The sequence below is a fragment of the Aethalodelphis obliquidens genome, unplaced genomic scaffold (genome assembly GCF_003676395.1).
Source record: "Aethalodelphis obliquidens isolate GAN/ISIS:26980383/991018 unplaced genomic scaffold, ASM367639v1 scaffold6, whole genome shotgun sequence".
NCBI classification, from domain to species: Eukaryota; Metazoa; Chordata; class Mammalia; order Artiodactyla; family Delphinidae; genus Aethalodelphis; species Aethalodelphis obliquidens.
Window position 1 is genome coordinate 46193734 of NW_020837950.1, and position 26333 is coordinate 46220066.

At 38.4% G+C, this 26333-nt stretch overlaps 1 protein-coding gene across 5 annotated transcripts in view; it reads left to right on the top strand.

The window, feature by feature from the left end:
- EGF (epidermal growth factor) overlaps positions 1-26333 on the top strand; it is a 93490-nt gene that overhangs the window by 44964 nt on the left and 22193 nt on the right. For all 5 annotated transcript variants that reach the window (XM_027102825.1, XM_027102826.1, XM_027102827.1 and 2 more), the window contains 9 exons: positions 2861-2983; positions 4483-4608; positions 5709-5845; positions 8865-9013; positions 13440-13544; positions 14787-15010; positions 18452-18619; positions 19322-19471; positions 22467-22586. In XM_027102825.1, coding sequence (XP_026958626.1) covers positions 2861-2983; positions 4483-4608; positions 5709-5845; positions 8865-9013; positions 13440-13544; positions 14787-15010; positions 18452-18619; positions 19322-19471; positions 22467-22586 — 1302 coding nt within the window. The remainder of the gene's footprint in view (positions 1-2860; positions 2984-4482; positions 4609-5708; positions 5846-8864; positions 9014-13439; positions 13545-14786; positions 15011-18451; positions 18620-19321; positions 19472-22466; positions 22587-26333) is intronic.

Here is a 26333-nt window from a genome sequence, read left to right on the forward strand (position 1 = left end):
GGTTGGTTCTTTAACACCTTCCAAAGGTGGCCAATGGGGTTTTTTAATTTTATTTTTTATTGAAGTATAGTTGATGTGTAATATCACATTAGTTTCAAGTATACAGCAAAGTGATTCAGTTATACACATATATATGTATATATCTGTATTCTTTTTTAAAAATTCTTTTCCATTGTAGTTTGTTGGGTATTGAGATATTGAATATAACTCTCTGTGCTTGTTGTTTATTTTATATATGGTAGTGTGCATCTGTTAATTCCATATTATGTCAGATAGAAGTGGTGAAAGGTAGGCATCCTTGTCTTGTTCCAGATTTTAATGGGAAGGCATTCAGCTTTTCACCATTGAGTATTATATTGGCTGTGGGTTTGTCATAAATGGCTTTTATTATATTGAGATATATTCCTTCTGTACCCACTTTGGAAAGAGTTTTTATCATAAATGGATGTTGAATTTTATCAAATGCTTTCTCTGCATCTATCAAGATGATCATGTAGTTTTTGTCCTTTCTTTTGTTGATGTGGTGTATCATATTGATCGATTTGCATATGTTGAACCATCCTTGTGACCCTGGAATGAATCCAACGTGATCATGATGTATGATCCTTTCTATGTGCTTTTGCATCTGGTTTGCTAATATTTTCTTGAGCATTTTGCATCTATATTCATTAAAGATATTGGCCTGTAATGTCTCTGTCTGGTTTTGGCATCAGCGTGATGGTGACTTCAATGACTTTGGGAGATTTGTTTTTTGTAAGTATTATTATGAACTCTTGGATTTTTAACATTTTTTATATGTTTCAACACATTGCAGTTATTATTCTTACTGATGAACAAGTTGTCTCCTCTTTGGCTGGTGGGAGAATCTTCAAATGGGTTCCAGACCCCAGTAGTCTTTAATAGTTTTCTCTTACCTGGTAGGACATATTTTCCAGGCTTGTCTTGTACATTCCATGTTCTAGACCTAGAATCAGCAATCTCTCAAGGCCACTGCTTCCTTTTTATGAGAAATTGTATTTAGAAAACATAACCTGCTTCAAAGTCAGTTATTGTTCTGAGTGTTTTAGGGCATCAGAGTTAGGAAAACACTTTTTAAAAAGAGAAATACATTATGAGTTTATATGAATATTCTCAGTTCAAATTTAGGATTACATACTCAGATACCTTCTTATAGGTTTCTTATTGAATCTACCAACATAGCTAAGTAGAAACGAATGTTTAAAATCATGTGGGAATTCCTTGGAGTCTAGTGGTTAGGACTTGGCGCTCTTACTGCCAGGGGCCAGGTTTCAATCCCTCGTCAGTGAACTAAGATTCCACAAGCCACGCAGTGCGGCCAAAAAAGAAAAAAAAAATATATCATGTATATTGTCTAGTACTGCTTCACAGATGATGGAGAATATGTTAGTCTGGATGTTATATGTGCTTGTGAAACAAGGCACAGAAAAATGGATGGATGGTAATGAAATTCTTGGAAATTACCCACTACCTTCGTGATTGTTTATGGAATTTGCCCTTCTTCTAATACCATGTGGTTTATCTGTGAGCAGATATACTCAAGTGCATGATGTTAATATGTTAGAGTCCATTATGTGTCAAGTAGGACACACATAATCTCACTTGATTGTCAAAACTGCTAGAACTTCTATGGTATATATTTTACATTTTAATATTTGATTTACTTGGAACTTATTTTGATGTGTGGTTTATGGTAGGGATTTAGCTTTTGCCTCAAAGCATTACTCATTTATTTCTCTACCATTTACTGGATGACACATGCTCAATGATTTAAAATACCTTTATCACATACTGTATTCTTATGTGTACTTAAGTCTTTTCTAAAATGAGCTTTCCAATCTTTCCTATAACTATATTTCATTTATAAGGTATATTCTGAAAAACTTATAATAATACCTGCTTTAATACTATCAGGGAATATTTTGATGCAAAAAAAATCCACGTAAGTTTACATAAAATAATTTTCAAGTGCAAAAAATGCTTTCACAATAACTATCTTCCATTGAAATAAATCTTCATTTTTTTAAGGTAATGATGTAAACTGGAGCCTTGTTCTTTGAAAATAATATCTTAATTTAAAAAGTTAAAGAAACTGTAAAACGTTGTGCTTGACATAAACCTTGACATTTAGACTGGGGCAATCTGAATTCTATCTATAGCTGTCCAGAATCATAAGCAAATGAGTTATCAGATATCTACAAAGTTCCTGACAAACCAAACCATTGAGAAACTGTTTGGTAGATAAGTAAATTTGTTAGTTAAGTGCAAAACTGCTAATTTCATTTGAAATTGTGACAAAATAAATTTTACAAATTGCAAAAAAATAAAATGAACTTTCTGTCTGGTTCTATTGATATTATCCTCTTGGTCTATTCCTGTACTCACTACCCACTCTTTTAATTATTGCATCTTTGTGATACATTTTATATTTGTTTAGAGCCTCTCATTCTCTTCTTACACCTAACCATAGTTACACAATGTTTTTAGTTTTCTTACACATGTAATTTGTTTTCCAGATGAACTTGAGAATCATTTGCCCAAGTTCCATTTAAAATATTTTGGAATTTTGATGACTAATAACATAAAAAGTATTAATTGCCAGAGAAGAAACTTTGAGGAAACTAGAGTCATTTTCCAAAATTAGAACTCCTTCTTTAATTTGTTTTAGAATTGAAACTTTTTCTTTATTTTTATATCTCTATTACCACAGCAATTCATAAATGTTCAATCTTTATTTAATTTATGCTTTTCAGGATATCATTTTTTTTGTTAGCAACTGAATTTACCAAATTTCCACAAATCTGATTTAACACTAATCTTGACCTTATTTTTCATTAATTAGAATTAATTTCCTGCCCAAGCAATGTGTCTGAATGCAGTCATGATTGTGTTCTGACATCAGACGGTCCCATATGTTTCTGTCCTGAAGGCTCAGTGCTTGAGACAGATGGGAAAACCTGTAGTGGTAAGTTTATCTGCCTATCGTTTGCTTGAGTACCAAAATGTTCATTGCAGCTCTATTTACAATAGCCCAGAGATGGAAACAACCTAAGTGCCCATCATCGGATGAATGGATAAAGAAGATGTGGCACATATATACAATGGAATATTACTCAGCCATAAAAGGAAACGAAATTGAGCTACTTGTAATGAGGTGGATAGACCTAGAGTCTGTCATACAGAGTGAAGTAAGTCATAAAGAGAAAGACAAATACCGTATACTAACACATATATATGAAATTTAAGGAAAAAAAATGTCATGAAGAGCCTAGGGGTAAGACAGGAATAAAGACACAGACCTACTAGAGAATGGACTTGAGGATATGGGGAGGGGGATGGGTGAGCTGTGACAAAGTGAGAGAGAGGCATGGACACATATACACTACCAAATGTAAGGTAGATAGCTAGTGGGAAGCAGCCGCATGGCACAGGGAGATCAGCTCGGTGCTTTGTGACCACCTAGAGGGGTGGGATAGGGAGGGTGGGAGGGAGACCCAAGAGGGAAGAGATATGGGAACATATGTATATGTATAACTGATTCACTTTGTTATAAAGCAGAAACTAACACACCATTGTAAAGCAATTTTACCCCAATAAAGATGTTAAAAAAAAAAACATTCATTTTCTAACTGACACCTAAAAATCCATCTACTGACAAAGGAGAATAGATTTTCCAACATTACACATTGAAAGATATTTACATAATGGATTAACATATGGATTTAAATAAGATTTTTGTGTTTTCTTTTTAGATAGCATAGTGTAGTGGTTATGAGCAAGAGCTTTGAAGCTAGACAGCCCTGAGATAGCATTACCAGTTACTAGCAGTGTAGTTTTGGACTAGTTACTTGCCCTCTTTTGGTCTCAGTTTCCTCATCTGTAGAGGTTAACGATACCTGCCTCCTGGATTTGTGACCAGCATTAAACAAGGTGGTGGATGTGGAGCGCTTAGCCTGTTCCTTGCACCTATGAATACCTCCCTACTTTTATCTTCATAGAGACTTAAGCATATAGAGTGAAGGCTATAACTCAAAATTAGCAAAGAGTTATGTGTGACATTTTTTTAAATAAAAAGAGCAAAAGAAGTCAAGAGACCAAAAATGTGAGAGAGAAAAAAATATGTTAATCACTAGGAAGAATTAGACCAGCTGTCAATCTCATCAAAATGCACTTTTTATTCCAGCCAGCTGCCAGTGTGCTTGTTCACAAATTCAGTGATAGAACAAGAAGACAAGGGTCATTGGGATGTGAAGGATTAACACTGAAGCTGTCAGGTTATAGGGAAGTAGAGTATGGTGACATTTTCCTCCTAATCTCTGAAAAATAAGCTTGATTGTGACAATATGAATGATTGTGGAAATGGTTTTAAAAAGCAACGTATATTTGGTTCACCTTAATATTTTGATGAAAACATGATATTTTTTTAATACCATAGCATCATTACCAAGGAATTGTTTTTTGTAGGTTGTTCATCTCCCGATAATGGTGGATGTAGCCAGCTCTGCATCCCTCTTAGCCCAGTATCCTGGGAATGTGGCTGCATTCCGGGCTATGACTTACAACTGGACAAAAAGAGCTGTACAGCCTCAGGTTAGTGCTGTGAACATTTGAAAGTGTGTCTCTGCAAAAAAGATTATGTGAAAAACAACATTTTATTTAGAAAGTGTTAAATTGCTCTTGGCTTCTGCATAGAAAGTCTGATTTTTTAATTTTTGGAAATGGAAAACAAATCACATTATAAATATAAATAACATAAATTAATATTATATAAATAATAATTCTGTGTTTGAGGAACATTTTGAAGTGAATTAGCGTTAAGCAAAGATTTACTATAACATCAGGTATGGCATTCCAGTATATGTGAAAGTCATAACCAGAATAGTCTTAAAACACTTTATAGTTAAGGGGCATTTAATAAATATTTGTTGATTGATTTGATTTTTATCTCTCTGGTGAATGTAATAATCATAATACTTTGACAAGTTCTGTCCTTTTCATGACAAAATTTAATATGAAGTTGTATGCTTCAACTATTTTTTCATCTTCTGATATTACATCTCATGTCCTTCAACAGCCTTGGAAATCCTAGATTTATGCCAAATTGATTTAATCTCTCCTGAGGTTCATTATGCCTGTAATCTGGGATAACATAATGATGAGCCTACAGAGCTTGCCTTAGACCCCAGTACTCTTAACTTCTCAGGGCCTTAGTTAATATAGCATAATCTGAGCTCTGAAAATTATCAGGGGTCTAGTTATTAACTCACATAATCATACCTCCATTTTAAAACTGTCCAGACCAGAGAGGGGTATTTTTTGGACATGAATTAATACAGTCTGCTAATATTAATGTTTCAATATGTGTGAATCAAGGAGATTACACAGCATAAGACTTACATCATTTAGTTAAGATGTTTGTTACTTAATACTGTCTCTTTCTATAAGTAATTTGCATTTTAAAAGCAGGCACCTAGACAGGGAGGAAACCAGTGATGAAATTCTGGCCGTATGTCACCTCATGGAAAAGGAAGTCTTCTTGCCTCTCTTAACCTACACCGTACTGGTGGGAAATTAAGAAACAAGTACTGCAGAAATTAAGGAAGAGGGTACAATGAACGGGAAGGGTCAGAAGTGCCTTTTGGGTTCCAAGGCATATTTTAAATGCAACCATATTTAAATTTGGTTATTAGGACCACCACCGTTTTTGCTGTTTGCCAATTCTCAAGATATTCGACACATGCATTTTGACGGAACAGATTATGGAACCCTGCTCAGCCAGCAGATAGGAATGGTTTTTGCCCTAGATCATGACCCTGTGGAAAATAAGGTACGGTTTTGCTGCCTGAAGAGATGTGGCTGTGCTTTAAGGACAGAGTAGAGGATTTTATCCTAACAGATGACCTGGGTTACTTGAAAATCCTCTGCTAAGCTCAGAACAATTAGGCAAAGAAAAATTTAAATGTAGATATTAAAACATCACTTGAGAAAGTTTTAAGGATGTTTCTGTTATCATAACCCTACCCTGTTCCTTGCTGTGATTCAGCCATTTTATTGGGGATAATTTGAACAGAATCTGAAGTTTAGTTTCCTCTTTGGAAATGAGAATAGGAAGCTAGCACAGTGCCATACACACAGGAAGAGCACCATAAATAGGTTTTTATTTATTTGTGTTTTGGGAGAAATAGGAGGTTGAGGTGCAGCATAGGAAGTATGGATTACTAATTTGCATTTAATACATGTCCTTAAGGGAGGAAATTCAGTGACCTCCTAACCATGAAAACCAAGAAACATAAGTTTTACAGCTCATGTGTGAGTGGCAGTCTAACACAACATTATTTACATAATAATTTTACATGAAGTTTTTTTTGTATAAACATTAGAATTTCTAAATTATCAACCCAATCAGCTGACCATTTGGTCTTTAATTTCTTGTTATCTTTATGCTAGGTTAGAATGTGCTTGAAATGATATGTTACAGTAACTTCTGGAGATTAATCAGCCAATAATTATGAAGTTACATAGTTATTTATCTCCCTCCATAATGACTTAGTTGTTACTAGATGGTGCATTAATTCCTAGAATTTTAAAACTTGTGCTTTTGTTTCTTCCTGATTTGAAGCATTCTGGTAAATGGCCAAAAGAGATAGAGTGAAGCAAATTGATTCTGTGTTTAATTGGTCTGGATTGATAGGCGAATATAACTACTTTTGCAAATAGAAGTTTTGTAATTAAATACTAGCAAACAATTCTTTTTTTTTTCTGTGAACTGAATCTATTTGACTCCATAGAAGAATTATATTAACAGGAAAAAATTAATAGAATCAGTTCAAGATTCCTTTATTACCAAATTAGTTTTTTCCCACACAGTCAGTATTTTTTACAACTAGGTGAATAAGGAAACCTAAAATGAACTTTAAGTCATGTGGCTTATTCGTGGTTTTTCATTTCTCTGGTCAACGTTCTCATTTTCTTGCTTCCCAAACTGTGGTCCTTAGACCAGTGACATCAACATGGCCTGGAGCGTGTTAGAACTGCAGATTCTCAGGCTCCACTGCGACCACTGAATCAGAATCTGCATTTTAACGAGATCCCCAGGTGATTCATGCACACATTTGAATTTGAGAAGCAGTGCACTAGCAGAGTATTTTTTAATATAAGAAGTGCCCATTTTTGTATTATGGAATAGAACCTTTTCTAGAGAGATGATAATCCTTTATTTAATTACCATTTTATGAATATTCTCATTATTGATGATAGGTTTATGTACGTATATGTACTCACAGTTAATATTCCACATATGCTGTCATTAAATTGTCAGCTAACCCATAGCAATTTTTTATTCTTGTACCTGTTCGATAGTCTGCATACTAGACTGAAAAAGAACTTTGCATCTTCAAGGTATGTTCTGTTGGACAAAATCTGTTAATTAAAATGAAATTATCTACAGTTAGAGATGAAAAGAACTTTAGCAAATACCTAGTCTGACTTTGTCATTTTTATAGCTGAGAAAATTGAGATTAAATGACTTAACCATGTACACTGTTATTGAGAATGTAAATTGGTGCAGCCACTGTGGAAAACAGTATGGAGGGTTCTCAATAAACTAAAAATAAACCCAGCAATATAACCCAGCAGTTCCACTCCTGGGTATATATCAGAAAAAAACAAAAACACTAATTCAAAAAGATACATGCACCCCATGTTCATAGCAGAATTATCTACAGTCTCCAAGATATGGAAGCAACCTAAGTATCCATCAGCAGATGAATGGATAAAGAAGATGTGGTACCTACACACACACACACACACACACACACACACACACACATATACACACAATGGAATACTACTCAGCCATAAAAAAGAGTGAAATTTTGCCATTTGAAGGAACATGGATAGACTTGGAGGGTATTATACTCAGTGAAATAAGCCAGACAGAAGAAGACAAATACTGTATGTTATCACTTATATGTGTAATCCAAAAAATACAACAAACTACTGAATATAAAAAGAAAGAAGCAGACTCACAGATATAGAGAACAAACTAGTAATTACCAGTAGGGAGAAGGAAGTAGGGAGGGGCAGTATAGGTGGAGGGGATTAAGAGGTACAAAGTATTATGTACAAAATAAGCTACAAGGATATATTGTACAGCACAGGGAATATGGCCAGTATTTTATAATAACTATAAATGGAACATAAGCTTTAAAAATTGTGAATCACTATATTATATACCTTATATACCTTAACTTATATAATATTGTACATCAACTACACTTCAATTTTAAAATAAATAAATAAACAAAAATGATTTAACCAAGGCAATCAAACAAATAAGTGTCAAAGCTGGGAGAGGCAGCTGTGTCTCCTGACTTGCAGCGAAGTGGAATCCTGTGGATCAAGCAGTAGAAGTTAAAGCTCAGCTTGCAGCCCCCATTAAACTGCTCACCTTTGTTCCCTTTCAGGCTGTAGAAGCCGTTAGAGTTCAAGTATGATGGCTTTGTTATTGACCAATGATCAAAGATAAGCAAATTACCCATAGCAATAGAAATATGTGCCAGGCACAAGGCTAAGAACTTATATATATAAAACTAATGCGCTTCATAGTATCATCCCCATGTTACCAATGAGGAAACTGAGCCTCTGAGACACTGATAAACTTGCTTAAGTTTACACATATCTGGGAAGCAACCGAGGTGGAGTTCAGTTCCAGGTGTGTCTATCTCCAAAGCCCAGCTCTTAACTATTGTACTGTATAATATAAAGATTTACTAACCTCATTTGTATATATTCCACATTAAGTTTTTAAACAAATCAAACTGAAATGCCTGTGTTCTCTTTTGTAGATATACTTTGCCCATACAGCCCTAAAGTGGATAGAGAGAGCAAATATGGATGGTTCCCAGCGAGAAAGGCTTATTGAGGAAGAAGTAGGTGTGCCAGAAGGTCTTGCTGTAGACTGGATTGGCCGTAAATTCTATTGGACAGACAGACGGTAGGTTTCCTCTTTCAGTTTTAAGCCACATGGGAGGGGAGTGATTGGCTAGGTAATACAGCTGGCTTCATCCTCCACTTTGAACACAGGAAAATATTGCTGGGCACCTGACTGGGATCGGAGGAAAGATGCCCCCAGTGCTGTCCACAGTCCCTCAACCCCCTCCCCACCACCAAACAGGACATTCCTCCTTTTAATCAAGACTGTATCTTTCATCACGGTCTGTAGGCATGGGCAAGGTTTGAGGACCAAGAAAACAGCATGTATTTTTGCATTTCAGGCTATTGGTTGTAATCAGGGAAACACAAAACCTATCTGGATATAATCAACAAGCATTCTCTGACCATCTGCTGTGGATCAGGCTCTCTCCTAGGTAGCATGGGAGATACACAGGAGCCTGAGAAGCACTCCATGTTTCCAGTCACCTTACAGTTTAGCCAGGGAGATAAGACACATGTACACAGGGAAAACTAATACAAATGCTTGGTGTAAATCTCAGTACAAGAAATATCATAAGGTCATGCATAAATAATTGCCAAATGAAGGATGGATACTCCCAGAGGGGGCTCTGGAAGGGGCTTCAGGGATCAACTTCCCCTTCATTTTACAGGTGGGGAAACGAAGGCTCAGAAAGGCTAAGTGATTTATTCAAGGTTGCACAACATTTAAATGACAAGTCTTTCTAGAACCCACATGTTGGCTCTCAGGGTGGGAGAGATGGCCTGTTTCCCTCTGATGGGCAACAACAGGACCAGAGAGAAGTTGTGGTGTGTCTGTCCTCTGGGCACACTGCTCCTGGGGCTGCAGGAAGCACCACTGCACTTGGTGTGTATGTGTGTGTGTTTGTGTGTGTGTGTGTGCGTGTGTGGCCTTGTCAGCCCCAGGAACAGGGTAGGAGAAGGGGGAAGAAGGAAGCGGATGCATCCCTTGTGTGTGCTGATGAGAGCCCACTTCCTGCTTCTGAGCAAGAAGGAGCCAGCCACGGAGTACGTCACAGAAGAAGGTTAGAGATTCCATGCTCTGGGATACTCTCTCAGAGTAACTTAGAGCTATGGCGTGACCTGGTGGCCAACCCAAACCTCTGACAGCTCTGCAACCTTGTTAAACTAAAAGAAGAGAGAATTAATTAGGGTTTCACCTCTGAAATCAGTGGTCCCAACATAGAGGAAGAAGTCCCAGGGAGTGGATTTATATGCTTGAGGGTAGGCTTTCTACGTCCCAGAAAATCTCTTCTGGTCTGGATAACCCATGGGAAACAAACAGGCTTTTAAACATGAGCCAGATGCATGATGTGTTGCCCAGTTATCAATAATATGGCATTTCTATAACCAGAGTGAGTGTATTTTAAATAATTCATTCAATCATTTGTTCATTCATTTAACCATACCTTCATTCCATTCCTTTATCCTTTGGGTATTTTTTTTTTTTGTGGTACGCGGGCCTCTCACTGTTGTGGCCTCTCCCGTTGCGGAGCACAGGCTCCGGACGCGCAGGCTCAGAGGCCATGGCTCACGGGCCCAGCCACTCCGCGGCACGTGGGATCTTCCCGGACCGGGGCACGAACCCGTGTCCCCTGCATCGGCAGGCGGACTCTCAACCACTGCGCCACCAGGGAAGCCCATATCCTTTGGGTATTTATTCATTTATTGAATAACTGAAATGCACCAGATACTGCACTAAGAGCTTTATATCCATATTGACTCCCCAAAAGGTAAGTCTTCTTATCCCCAATTTAAAGATTAAAAAATTGAGACTCAAAGAGGTAAAGTAACTTTCCTGAGGTCAAGTAGCCAGCAAGTACTGGATCTGGAATTTGAACTCAAGGATGACCATTTCCGAAGCTTGTGTTTTTAATAATCATAGTACGCACTGCCCTCCACAACCAGGGTCAGTTAAATGTCCTCGACCCAGTGCCACGTAACAAATGAAAGTCAACTTCAGTCATAACAATGCTAAAAATATTAATAATGGCCTTCTCTGCTTTGAACCTACTTAAAGGGACATTTAAAATATTAGCTGCGCATAATAACAGAGCTTGTACACAGCTGTTTTAGGAAACGTTGATTAGGACAGCAGATGTCTGGCACTTTGGGCCCCTCTAAGCATGCCGGGTCTCCTCATATTTCCCACATTTGCACGGCACCTCTAATTTTACGTGTTTGATTAATAGCACCATAGTACCTACTGCTGAGGGAATGCCTTCAGGAGGTAGACAGGCACCACCGTATCCTGGAGGATCAGACCTCAAATTCTCCAGCTCATTGACTTGAGTAATAACGAGCCCTTCTCATGTTCTCGGCAGCTGCTAAGAGAAAACCCTTAATTTGTCTGGAAATGAGAGGTTTATCGTTTGAAAACCTTAATATTAGCTAGAAATTGGATTTGAATAACTGGGATTCCAAGCTTGTGGTATTAGATTATATAGTAACTCTTAACCAAGTCAAAGAACCAGAATGGATGCTTACAGTTTACGTTGGCTTAGGAAAAGACAGATTCAGATTAACATCTAACTGTAGGAAGGAAGCAGATTGATCACTCCGCTGGCAGTGCTAGTATTTAGTATTAAGGACTCCTGATTCGCAAAGTCAAATGCCTAGTAAAAAGAATCAAGAGGGAAACAGTGTATCTGTTTGCTCATCCTTTTGAGGTAACAAAAACTACCATGAGGTAAAAAAATCACTCTTCTGGGGTTCTGGATGGACAACCCTTGCCCTGGAAATAGGGTGGGTTTAGAGGATCCCAGTGGTGGCACTGAGACCAATTAGATAACAAATATGAAGAGAGAGATACTCCACTAGATTGAGGGTTACGCTTGAACTCACGTGAACCCAAATGTCCGCCCTTGTCTTTGCTGTCTCATGACCAACACCGGAGTTCAAGATGTGCTTTGTGGCTGAATCAAATAGAAGTGTGTTATTGGGTGACCCCCTTGGGGAGCTTTCAGAGTAAATTCCAGCAATCCTGCCCGAGACAGCTCCAGAGTCAGGAGCTTATGTCGGTCTCAATTCTCATCACCTTACTCCTGCTCAGAACAGTAAGAATTTAGAGATGATGTAACAATGAGATCAGAACTGACAGTTTTATTTCCCCTGGTCACAAGCAAGTGGCTTCAGAATTCCTTCCCTCAAGGGAACAGGCACAGTGACAGTTGTGACTGAGTGAATTTGACACATTGAGTTCAAAAATACCTTCCACTTCATCTGGGAATAAAATTATCTTTTAAAAGTGGCGCTGGCGGCTTCCCTGGTGGCGCAGTGGTTGAGAGCCCGCCTGCCGATGCAGCGGACATGGGTTCGTGCCCCGGTTCGGGAAGATCCCACGTGCCGCGGAGCGGCTGGGCCCGTGAGCCATGGCCGCTGAGCCTGCGCGTCCGGAGCCTGTGCCCCGCAACGGGAGAGGCCACAACAGTGAGAGGCCCGCGTACCGCAAAAAAAAAATAAAAGTGTGGTACTGGAGTATAAATGATTTCAAATTATCCACTGCCCTGAGTTGGTAGTTTGCAAAGTGTATTGGGCCCAGCCCAGGCCCTGAGCCAATTTTACCTTTATCTCCCGCCTGCATGTGGCCCATGAGGAAGAATAGATCAAGCCTCGGCCCCCCGTCTAGAAAGGGCACTTGAACAAGCCACCTGCAGAAGGTCTCCTGAGTGTTTTGTAGCACAGGGAGGAGGGATTGGTCTTGCCCTGTGTTTCTGGGCAGGTGGCACGAGGTGGGGAAGGGAGGTTATTTTATTTTTTTTTTTGCGGGGCTCATCCCGTGCTTAGGTCAATCCCTGACACCCACTAGGGGCTGAGGAAGTGTCTATTTGATCATCAAGATTTTTTTGACAAATAAATGGAAAAATTAGAAAGCAAGAATTTTCTCCCCTGCTAGATTCCAAAGAGTTATTATTATTTTTTAATGGAAAGAGTAGTAAAGAGTATTTCAGTACTCCCATTTGTCTTAGAATCAGATGGAAGAAAATTAAAGTCACTGTAAGTCTTCTACTGTCCTTGTGTTGGTTGTCTCTGTGGCCCTTCGAGGTCTACTCTCCTTCCTCCCTGTGATCTGTGAACACCAGGCAGAGGCTTTTATTGGTTCCACCAGGAGCTGGGAGGTTGTGAAGAGAAGGGGATGGTGGCATTTGTACTTCCTGGCTTTATCCCTGCCAGGCCACTGACACAGAACCCTCTTACCTTACCCTTTCACGGTGTGTTTTAATTGCTTGGGATAAATATTGGGAAACTAATTTAAACACTGTGTTAAAAAAAAAACAATAGACTTTGCGTAAGTGTTACTCCTGACGCGTGTGTGTTCATGTGCACACCTGTGATAGGGCAGTTTAGAATGCCTATTTTGCTTTTCAGTAAGCAACAGGGAAAACAAGTATTTTTGTTTAAAAAGTAAAGTTGATATAATAAGCCCCTTTATATTACATGCATTTTAGGAGATCTCTCATTGAAGGGAGTGATTTAAATGGGAAGTATCGTGAAATAATCATTAAGGAGGACATCTCTCAGCCACGAGGACTTGCTGTTCATCCAATGGCCAAGTAAGTATTTGTGAAAATAAGGCCCTTTCTGTGGAGATCATAGGACAGTTTATGTTTGATGTGCTAGTGTCCAAAATTCATCGTAAGACCTCAGGTGGTCAGTGGAATCAGAAACCAAAAAAATCCATGAGACTTGTTCAAATGTTCAGAAATGGTATGGCTAGCATAACTTCCTCGTCCTTTTAATGTCTTTTGATTTGATTTTCCTACAGAAAACTTTATTGTTTCGATACCCTTTCATTTTAAGCAAATTCAATTTCTTTTTGAAAGGAAGTGGGTTGTAATTCATTCATCAACGATGCATAAGCCCCTTACACTATGTACTTTCTTTAAAAACTATATTGTTTCTTGAGAGAGGATGATGTTTGGATTGCATGGCTTATGAATTCTATTTAGAAAAATCATGAGTTCCAGTGATAGGTCATTCCTAGATTTAGGGAAGAGGAAAGAGAAATCGTGAAATATTAGGAGGCTCTATGTTGTTAATTGTGAATAGTGACAAATGTTGGTTTAAGTTAGAGAATTAAGGAGAATAATTCCTTCCTAGTTAAAAATCAAGGATAAAAGCTCATCCTATTTTATTTATGATGGAAATTTTATGATGGTCTGTGGGAAATAATAAACTGGTAGAAATAGATAATTAATTTGGAGCCAGCCACATGATTCAAACCATGAGAAGGTAACCATCTCTAAACAAGCCAGTGAAAAGATACTGAACCATATTGAGTTCAAAAAATGTGCCTCAGCACCTGCTTTACAGACCTGAAAATTGACCAAGTTAACTGAGCACATAGTATAAAACAGGATAATAGATAAATATGCTCTTCCCTTTACGTTGTAATTTTACATATACAGCAAGTTTTACATATGCATATCAGAGGGACAGGCTAGCAAGATTCCATTGCCTTTTGTAGCATGAAACGCTGATTGAAGAATATGCACTCAAACACCTGTGATTAGTAATACACTACAAGTTTTTAAACTAAGAATTCCTTTCTTATCCAATCATCTGAGCCTTAATTCAGCATTTTCTGTCCACGTTGTTGTACATAGAGAAGGTAATTTTTTGCTTTTGAAAATTATGTGTCCAATATTCAGTGCTCTACTTTCTCTTTCTGTATTCCTTGCTGTACCAATTTAGTTTATCCTAAAGTGACTTACATTGATGTTTTTAATAATGAAAGAATAAAAGAAGTGTTTTTCCTTGCAAGTTTTATTTGTTGTATGCTTTCTTGATTAAAGGAGATTATTCTGGACTGAGATGGGGATTCATCCACGAATTGAAAGCTCTTCCCTTCAAGGCATTGGCCGACTGGTTATAGCTAGCTCGGATCTGGTCTGGCCCAGTGGAATAACAATTGATTACTTAACTGACAAGTTGTATTGGTGCGATGCCAAGCAGTCTGTGATTGAAATGTCCAATCTGGATGGTTCAAAACGCCAAAGACTTGCCCAGAACGATGTAGGTGAGGCTTTGGAATGGGTGATTTCTTCAACTTGATTGAGTGTTAAATACAAAATGTGTTTACACACACACACATACGCTCACTCACCACCACCCCACACACACACCCTTAAACATATGGTGAGAAAGGAATACAGACAAACAGACTAACAGATTTCTCCAGAGATTTATGAGCTACAAAGATTAACATTGGAATATTGGATAAAAAATAGTGATGCATAATCATTTTTCTTTGCCAAGATTTCTTAAAATCAGAATGAAAATATTAACCATTTTAAAACTTCTTTAAGAATAAGAACTTGTTCAGCTACTACCATTTCTTATGTTTTCTCAAATGTCATTTTCACAAGTGATAGTATCATCTTTAGCCATTCATGTGCAAAGGTTAATACAGTTTTCCCTCCTATTATATTTTCAGATTTTGCATGGGGTGTCATGTATTTTCATAAAGAGTTTTGAAACACTGTAGCCTATGCTAACTGTTAAAAGAGAAGTACAAACTGCTATGACATTATATAGCAGTAGGAGATTCATTTTGACTCAGGGAATCTGCAAAGACAGTATTTGAACTGGGCCATGTGGTAAATAGAAGGTGATAAAACACTATCATTTGAGATAAGGCTGCAAAAATTGGTCTTTGTATGTTAGTACTGCCAGAATGTGTTAACTGAAATTAATTCTGAACGTACTAGGGAGCCATTGCATATTCTTAAGCAGGAAATGTATCTGATAATATTGGTATATCAGGATAACCACTTAGGTAACAGTATAAGTGTTGGATTGGAATGTGGAGAGAAGGAAATGAGTTAGGAGGTTATGATAGTTGTTCAGTCAACAGTTAATAAAAGCCTGAGCTAGAAGATTGCCATTTAAAAAGTAGAATGGAGGATTAGAATATTACAAAAATCACTGTGAATGAAAAACCAAGAGGATTTGGTAACAGATTGGATGTCAAAATGAAAGCCAGGGTGATGTTAGAGATGCTTTGGGAATTTAGAAACTGGTTGGTTGGGAAGATGAAAAACATGGTCTCTCTTTTTTAGGAAGAAGCTAACAAACTAATAATCCATGTAAGGTATTTATTTTGCCCTTTCTCTTTGGTAATGAACTTCTAGATTTGTATTATACATTAAATAGATCAAGATAAACATAATTAAAAATTTTACATACTTCCAAGCTTCTTTAAAAATTGACATACTTCACAATAAATTATAAGCTTGTGTACAATTGTAGACTTTTATCATCCATGTACCATTGTAGGAAGTGGAGATACAGTGGAGAGTAAAACAATTATGGTTCCTGTGAAGTTATGGAGTCAGTAGGGGAGACGTACATTGTTAAAAAATACATCTCCCAAATAAATGTAAAGTTACAGCTTTGATATTTGGAGGTATAAAGGGATTTGGAAATTCCTAACTAGAATGTAAAGACAACATATTCTAAACCAAAAAAAGCATAGGAGATATTTTGTAAATAATTTGTATTGCTATAATCTGTGACTAATGCAACTTACTATTAGATACAAATACAAATAATCTGGTAGGTGTACATCTAAATAACCGTTCCCACCATTACAGTGCCATCTACTGGTAGTTCAACTGTGGCTCTCCTGTAAACAAAAAATAAGGAAGATTATATCTAGTGTGGGGTTTGTGTTGAAAAACAATAGCTAATTCTGACACATACTACAACATAGATGAACCCTGAGGACGTTTTGCTAAATGAAATATGCCAGTCACAGAAGACCAATATTGTATGATTCTACTTACTTAGGGTATCTAGAACAGGCACACTTATAGAAACAGAAAGTAGTATAGTATTTGCCAGGGCCTAGGGGGAGGGGGAAACAGGAAGTTGTTTAATGGGTATAGATTTTCAGTTTTGCAAGATGAAAAAATTTCTGGAAATTGGTTGCACAACAATGTGAATGTATTTAACATTACTGAAACTGTGGGTTAAGTCTTAGGCTTAGATGGTAAATTTTGTATTATGCATTTTTTTATCACAACAAAACAAAACCATAACTATATAGGAAATTCCCTTCCTGTCTTTATGGCTTTAATTTGGGACAAAGGCTAGAGACCCAAATGAATCTTAATGGCCCTGGTCAATAATGATGGGTGGAGATTCATTACACCGGGAAAAATCGTTTGAGTTTGCTGCCAGTAGGGGGAGACATTCACCCTAATCCACCAAATCCATTTTTCATTAGCAAAAAGACTGGCCTGGGGAATGTGACTGGATGTGATAAAAGCTTCCAAACCTAGGGGTCCTTAGCTTTGGCCTCTAACCACTTGAGATAGTATATTAAAACATTTCCCAGCTTACTAAATACTGGAATATCTTATCAGAGCAGTTTCAGTGGCATGGAGTGGCGGGTTTAGTTGAGGTAGGATCAGAAGAGGCCACTTAGGGGTTGATTGGAGCCATGAAAATGGAAGCAGCAGACAATAAATAACTTCCAAAAAACTTGTCTGAGAAGGGAAGGAAAGAGACAAAAAGAAGTTAGAGGGGTCAAGGGGATGAGGGAATTAAGATAGGAGAGACCTGAACATATTAATCAGCTAAGGGAAAGAAGCTGGTAAGATGAAGAGAATAGAAGAGAATTAATGTAAATGGAAGGAGTAATTGACAGAACAAGGTCCTAGAGAAGGCAGGAGCACAGTCAATGGACTAATTTTAGTTAAGAGGAGAGATAGGAAAGGAAATGTATTGGTGGAGATGGGAATTTGAGGAGGCTGTTATTCAATTACCTTAGATTTTTTTAAATGTTGTAAAAATCTCAATTTACAGCAACCTGTAAATTTAGTCTACTACTTATTACTGCCATTCAAAAGACAAGGAACCTAAGACAAAGAGGGGTAAAATAACTTACCCAACTTACCCAGTCAAGTTGTTTAGTCTATAAATAGTGACAGAATCACTGAACATGGAAACATTCCTGCCCTGGTCGCCTTCTTTTGCAGTACGCGGGCCTCTCACTGTTGTGGCCTCTCCCACTGCGGAACACAGGCTCCACAGCCATGGCTTACTGGGCCCAGCCGCTCCGCGGCATGTGGGATCCTCCCGGACCGGGGCACGAACCCATGTCCCCTGCATCGGCAGGCGGACTCTCAACCACTGAGCCACCAGGGAAGCTCTGGTCCTCTTCTTATTGGTGGTATTATGTCAGTCACCCACATTCTCCCACTCTCTGAATGCTCGATGACCATGGGCTTTGCTAGGACTTCATACCACCAGGCTCCCGTTCTAAGAAGAGGTTCCCTCATCATGTGGATTCTCCTTGATGTAGGTGGCTCAAGGAAGTGGCTCATACATTGCTTAGCAGCTGTATTAAAGAATTGACTTAGTGTAGGAATTGGGTATATGTTTCAGGCCTTGTCCTTTTAAAACTATTCATGGCAAAGACAAGATGTTTATAATGGATCTCAACTGCTTCCAGGTCACCCATTTGCTGTGGCTGTGTTTGAGGATCATTTGTGGTTCTCTGATTGGGCTATGCCATCGGTAATAAGGGTGAACAAGAGGACTGGCAAAAATAGGGTACGTCTCCGAGGCAGCATGCTGAAGCCCTCGTCACTGGTTGTAGTTCATCCATTGGCAAAACCAGGTACACTGGACACAGTCTTTCTTTGACTGGCATCTGCAACTATTTTAATTGTTTGACGGCAGGGAAGGGGGTGTGTGTTGCACTTCTCACTAATTTGGGTAGATGTTAAGATCTCCTGAGATTTGGATTTCGTTTAAACTAAGATAGTCTGGTAATAAATTTGGGCTTTATCCCTCCAACCTCAACTTTTCTTCTCCTGAGTAGCTTTTACTTATTTGCTTCTTTTCAAAGACTTTTGGGTTAAAGGCACTAAGGGCAGGGGCAGGGATGGGTGGGGGGAGCGATTTAGAAACCCGCAGTGGAAGCTTCTGCCTACACTGGGCTTTTCCCCACCTCCTGAGAATGCAAGTGAGTGAGCTTCAGCCAGGAGTAGGTAAGCAGATGGAAAAGCCACTTAGTTTCCCACAATAACTCTTCTTTCTGAATCACCCTTTGTCAGTCTGACTAGATTATAAGTCAGGAAATAGGAGTCCTATCTTCCCAAATAGCTTCTTGAACAAAGGTACTGGCTAAACTCAATACTCCTAAGGTAATCACATTCTGAGCTTATCTTAGAACCAGTGGCTCTTTATAGGAACTCTTCTGAAATAGCTCTTGATATAAACAGCTCCATTTAGATAGTTTCTTTCTCCCAAAGCTGTACACTGATTTTACACCTTTTCATCTCCAAGCCCATCTGTGAATGTACCTCCTCTCTGCTAGGAGCAGATGCCTGCTTACATCAAAACGGAGGCTGTGAACATATTTGCGAAGAGAGGTTTGGAACTGCTCAGTGTTTGTGTCGTGAAGGTTTCGTGAAAGCTCCAGATGGAAGAACGTGTCTGGCTCTGAATGGCCATCAGATGTTGGCAGGTAATATGATAAACTATGGCCATCAGATATTGGCAGGTAATATGATAAACTATGTGGCCAAATTGTCCTACTTTAGCTCAGGAATATTGTCCTACATTGATTTTTATGCTTGTGCTAATTTTTAATATTTTGTATTCTTAAAAGCTCCCTTGCTTTTAGCGATGCCAAGCTGTCTTCCACCCCCACCCCCCGCACCGATGAGTTTGGCCTCCTCATTACAAACTAAATTCAATTGACTTCTTCTAGCTGTAAAACTAATGAACAAAAGATCATATTCCAAGTCTTAAGTTCCAGTGCTCCAGGCCCCCATTTTTGGTGGAGTAGCCCATCCTTGGAAATAAATGCCAGGATTTTACCAATTCAGGGAAGGTTCAAAGACATTTTGTTTAGAAGTTTTATGGCCTCGATTTTAGAGGTAGTCATATATAAACCCCCCTGCCACATGACTGTCTTTATATGAAAAGCAAAGTCCTTTGTAATAAATAAGTTTAGGATACCAAACAGGTGTAGGGAATCCAGCTCGACAAGACTTGTGATCCACGTTTTTAAAAACTAAACGTAGGGCTTCCCTGGTGGCGCAGTGGTTGAGAGTCCGCCTGCCGATGCAGGGCACACGGGTTCGTACCCCGGTCCGGGAGGATCCCACATGCCGCGGAGCAGCTGGGCCCGTGAGCCATGGCCGCTGAGCCTGCGTGTCCGGAGCCTGTGCTCCGCAACAGGAGAGGCCACAGCAGTGAGAGGCCTGCATACAGCAAAACAAAACAAAAAGCTAAATGTGACTTTGAGGGAAGAGATCTAATATGACATGTAAACAGTAGTACTGATTTACTTCCCTTGAATGTGCATCCAAACAGGTAAGTTGTATTTGGATTCATCTCTTGATACCTTATACCAAAGAGAACTTAAATTTTATTTTAGATGTTTTTTAAAAATTCATATTTATCCAATAGGCATGATATGTTAGGCGACATTGACAGCAAATAAATGGATTAATTTATCCATGGACCAGAATTGAATAGTTTGGATTTTCTGAACTTTCTACCAATGGTTGCCTTAGGATAACAGTTCTCAATCTTTTTGGTTTCGGAGCCTTTTTACACTCTTAAAAATGATTGAAAAACTCGAGTCTTTGTGTGGGTTATATTTATCAAGATTTATGGTATTAGAAATTAAGACTAAAAATTTTAGTATCTCTATTAAAGTTACAGTAATATTCCATTATATGGGAACATGTTTTTATGAAAATAAATGAAATAACTCTATTTTTCCAAACAAAACTATGTAGTAAGAAGAATGGTGTTGTTTTACGTGTATATCTTTAATATCTGACTTAATAGAAGGCAGCCAGATTCTCCCATCTGCCCCTCTGTTAAAGCTGTTGGTGTGTTGTTTTATTTGAAGCCTATGAAGAAAATCAGACACACGTGGAGCTGGAAAAGGGAAGATTGCTTAATAGCCTTTTCAGAGGACTTTTTTGTATATGTTCTTTTGATATTATATATATCAGAACTAGACAGGTGGTAGTTTCTTAGAGTTAGTTGCAATGTTGAATCTGAAGCCATATCAATGAACATTTTGTCCTCTGCTATGTTAAAACCCAGTGTTCTGTTTTGTACTTTGAGTGGATCTTTCGCCATGCATGATTTTGTTGCATCATGTTTTGGTCATTTAAAAATATTGATTGACTGAGTTACACAAGTCTGCCAAATATCACATTAATATACCTACAATAGCATTAACTAATTATTATTATCAAACTCATCAGCAAAGTCTTTGAGTGTCTGGATTTTGTTAAAATTTTTTTGTGGAAAATTTTCCAGAATTCTACTTTCCACTTGAAAGCTTAAATTTTATTACTGGCAACAAGCACCGTGAGCTAATTTTCCTTGAAGTGACAGCATCACTTCATTCATTGTTGAGAAAATATCAAATCCCCAAATGTTAATGACATAGTTTATCAAACATTCTTTCAGGTAAAAATCATGTTCAATGAAAAAAAAAAGAGCCTAGTTTTAGCTCGTATCTCTGAGAGTTCACAGGGGCCTTTCCTCCAGCTTCAGTGTGTGCACAGTGTTTTATGTGTTGCTTCCCATTTCATTACGCAGAAGATTAAAGAGCCAGGTAGTCTATGGTCAAGATTTTTAAAAATTAGTAATTTTACTGCTCCATCATGGGCTTTTAAAGGTGAAACTGGAGTGTGAGTGTGTGTGTGTGTGTGTGTGTGTGTGTGTGTGTGTGTATGTGGCTGTGAAGAACATGACCACAGTAGAGAACATGCTACTAGTATCATGACGATTCACGCTAAAGCACCACACTTTCACCCCTGTCTGCTTTTGCCCCATCGCTTATCAATGTTGACAGTGAAAATAACAATACAGTTATTTGCCTTTTATGAAAATAGTTTTGACCTTCTAGTTGCCATGCAGTGAGACCCCAGGGATCCATGGCCCACACTTAGAGGATACACAGTGTTTTAGGGGATCCATTTCTTCCATGTTCTGGGGAGTTGCATGGGTCCCATGCCTATGTTAAATTATAGCTTGTTTATGCCCTTCCACATTTCTAAATACTGGCAAAATCAGGCTAAAATAAATGTTATAAGCAGCTTAAAGGAGAAGGGGTATATAGGAAAGGCAGGTTGGGGAGATCATCTCACTAATTTGTCCTCAGTAATGGCGAGCAGTGATTATGAGCTGATTATGTTCACGAGGATTTTGGTATTCTACTTTGACTGTTTTTGCCAGTACCGAGAAGAGTCCTGTCTTTCTTCCCTACTGGCTCTCCCCACCCTCAATTATAAGTGCATGGAGTGAAGCTGAGAGGGTGTAGTGTAGCAGAGAAGGTTTTCTACGCCACCGAGACCCTGGCAGTTTTTCTGAATCCTCCGACTCTAAGAAAGAGTCTGAACTCACACAAACAGCCATAAATATAAATTAACTCAAACATTTCTTGGATCACAAAAGGTAAATTAATTGTATCCGTTGGCCTTCAATAGGTAGTGGAGCAGATCTGAGTAATGGAATAATACCGTTGGACATCTTACCCAGCAGTAGAGAGCTTGAAGATAATATTACAGAATCTCAGCATATGCTAGTGGCTGAAATCATGGTGTCAGGTATGAATAATGAGTTCTCCAATACAGCTTTGGTTCCAATAATTTCCATCCTACTAATTAGAAATTCTGAATGAACTCTCTAACTTAATGTTGACTAAATCTACACAAAGATAGCGAAGACAAACTTTGGACTCAAGCTTCGGTCCTTCTCTTCTGAATGGTTTATCTGAGGAAGATGGCTCCCATATTAGACTGGACATGAACTTTACTCATTGAGAGTCGTTGGACTGAATCTTTTTTGAAGAAATCTAACTTGGAAAAAAAAGTGAAAAATAGGCCAGGACGGATTTGGGTGTATCCCCATCCATGCCTAGTATTTTTGGTGTTTGGCCCATTTAGCTTTACTTCTGTCAGTGTGAAAAGCAGATGGTAGCTGATAAGCAAATATAGGCTGGTTGCTTCAGCTGCTCCAGAAAGTCCACAAACAGCAAATGTTAGACTTTTTTTTTCTTCTATAATATATTGCCCATTTATCAGCAAAATGCTAAATAATTTATTCAGTATGTAACGACTTTAGGGAACCTAATTCTTTTAGAGTCTGTGTTCACTCATGAAGCCGGTGGTTTTCAAACTGGGCTTAGCTCAGCCCTAAAGCTTCTGCAAACCCCACCTCTTCTTCATGCTAAGTCTCTGCCTTTCAATCAGTGCGGCTCTGCTTTGAAGCATTTTATTTATTTATATTTCGGAGTGAGACTTAATTTTAACACTATGTGGCTAAAAATAAATTTGAGAACTCCACATTAGGGCATTATATGCACTTAACCACAGCTTTTGTGGTCAGCAAACTACAATTTTCGAGGCCCTGGGACCTCTTACCCCTTCTTAGAGGATTTTATCAGTGTGATTTTTGATGAAATACAAAGAGGTGAATATTTTTAGTAATAATAATTTTTACAGAACTTTAGAGTTTACCAGGTCCTTTAAGTATATCCTCTAATTTGACCCTTATCACCATCATTTTACAGATTTGAAAACTAAGATATGTGAAGTTAGTGACCCGACCAAAGATTTTGAAAATTATGACCAAGTAATTAATTCATATCAAGAAAAGAATGACTGGAAACATGGTCATGTTAGGAGTATTATTCATTTGGTGATTATTTATTTGCCATACACCGTGCTAAATGCTGGTGATACCATACTTAGCTAAGTATAGCCCCAGCCTCCAAGGTCATAGTCAGATGTGGAGACAATGTGGTAGAATGAAACAATATACATAATATATATTAGCAGTATAGAGAACCTTTTCAAAGTCACTAGGAATCCCTAGAGGTTCACAGAGGATATTTTGAAAGGCTAATGTTTGGGGGACTCAAAGACCAAGGTGAATGACAGACAGTAAATTAGGCCACGTGGGTGGCATGGGGGGGGTGACAAAATGGCTAAAGATTTGGAATACATATATAACAGGCTGTGTTTGGCTTCATGCCTGGAGACGGTACTCTGCCTCATGCGGAATAAATGTCTTGGTGAAGATCACCTCGTCTTTCCCTCCCTGGATTGTGTTCTATTTTGTCTTAGCCTGTAAAGTTTTAGTTCTACCTGTGTTAGGCAAAGGGGTCTTATTTATATTTTGTTGTGAAATTTCATTTCAAACAAGTATCTATACTAAAAAAAAATTGAAAACTTTATGTTAGATTTTAGGTCCATATCTTTTTATTCTCCAAAGACAGAGTCACATGGAGCAAGCAGATCTGTGTACAACATGGCAAAGAGGTTCAATCCTAAAAAGTTTCATTGTCAAATTCACTAAAATCACGAATTCTTCTAAATTCATGAATAAAATGTAAAATTCTTAACGTAGCCTGTTGAGCCCTGGAGAAACTAGCCTGTACCCACCTCACCAGCCTCAATTTGTGCCCTTCTATCCCCAGCTTTCTATGGCCTGCTTCCATTACACGGGCCTTGCCTATAACATGCGGGTGTTGTTTTCTCAGCCTACAGTGCTCTTTCTAACCCCACCTCCCCAAGTCCTGTGTATCCTTCAGATCTCAGCTTAATATGCTCTTTCGCAGCAAGCCTTTCCTAGTCTCCTGACCAGGTGAGGCGAGAGTTGTTTCAGCTCTCTTGGAACCCAGTACTTTTTCTTGATTGTGCTTATTACATCTGTACTTCAATAAATAATCATGTAAGAAAACAGAGCCCTTGTCTATGTTCTCCACCACCGTATTTTGAGCCCTCATAAGGCTCTGGCACATAGTAGGTACTTCAAAATGAATTAATTTTGTTAATTTTACAAACAGACCCCAGAGTCTTTTCTAGCGTGATAAGGCTAATTCTGATTCAGGCTGTCACAATACTCTTCTTCTTTATCATTCTTATCTAGATATGTAGATAAAATATTTTATAGTTCTCAAAAGATTCTTTTAAAAATCACTTCTTCTTCAAGTGTGTACAACAACCATGTGAAGTCGACTGGACAGAAACTGTCATCTGCGTTTTAGAGAAGAGGCGCGTGAAGCATAAGTGCCTTCCTTGTGGAGCTTAGTTTGTGGCAGAAGGAGCTTTGGCTGTGGCTCATCCCTCCTGCAACTGCACATCCATTGCTTTTCAGTATGCAAAGCTGCCTCGGGGTTTGCAAGTTACCAAATAAATCCTGAATCATATGTTAATTTAAGATAATTCCGCAAATGATTTAAAATGTCTTGGGTAATTTGATACTGTCCACCATATACTCTGAACAGCCTTGTGATTTGGGAGCTAGTCTTCCAAATAAATGCTGAATCCAATGGATAATTGATTTAGTCTGAACTTATCCATCTCCAAGAGTCATGAGTGACAGGAGGTGACCAAGCAAACATGAAAGGCCCGTGTTCCCACAAGAACAATCTTCTCACTCAAATAGCTAAGCAAATCAAACGCCATTAGCTGATGTCTGCATTCACATGGCACCTGACTCCTATTTAGATCATTTAACTTTCTTTAATTTATGGGCAACTTTGGAGGGTTTCTTGACCTCTTCTATACTCAGATGAGCAAATTTACCAGTGAAAAGACAGAAGATAGTTTATGTCCTACTGTGGTATGTCAGGTACCCCCAACTCCAACAGAGAGGAGGCATTTGGAGAATGATTATATACCTAAGTAGCTAAAGGAAAAAAAAAAACTTGCTCACGTTTATGGCTCAAAAGGCAACTCTGTCTTCTGGGGCATTTGCATTTCATTGGAGTACGAAATGAAATGATCCTTTTACAGCATTTAGTTTGTATGGTTCATGACTCTGTAAAAGTGCTTTGAGGTGGGGCTTCCCTGGTGGCGCAGTGGTTAAGAATCCGCTTGCCAATGCAGGGGACACGGGTTCGAGCCCTGGTCCGGGAAGATCCCACATGCCACAGAGCAGCCAAGCCTGTGTGCCACAACTACTGAGCCTGTGCTCTAGAGGCCATGAGCCACAACTACTGAAGCCCACGCACCTAGAGCCCATGCTCTGCAACAAGAAAAGCCACCGCAATGAGAAGCCTGCGTGCTGCAACGAAGAGTAGCCCCCGCTTGCCACAACTAGAGAAAGCCCGCACACAGTAACAAAGACCCAACACAGCCAAAAATAATAAATTTGAAAAAAAAAAAAGTGCCTTGAGGTTTGCAAGTCACGGCATAAATCTTGATAATAAACATACATTTTGACATATACATTCTATTATATATCAAACATAATTTTAGTAAATTGACAATAAATCTTTTTACGGTTAAATCTCTTTGCCATGTTGGTACACAGATCTACTTGCTACATATTAGTTGCGTATCTTT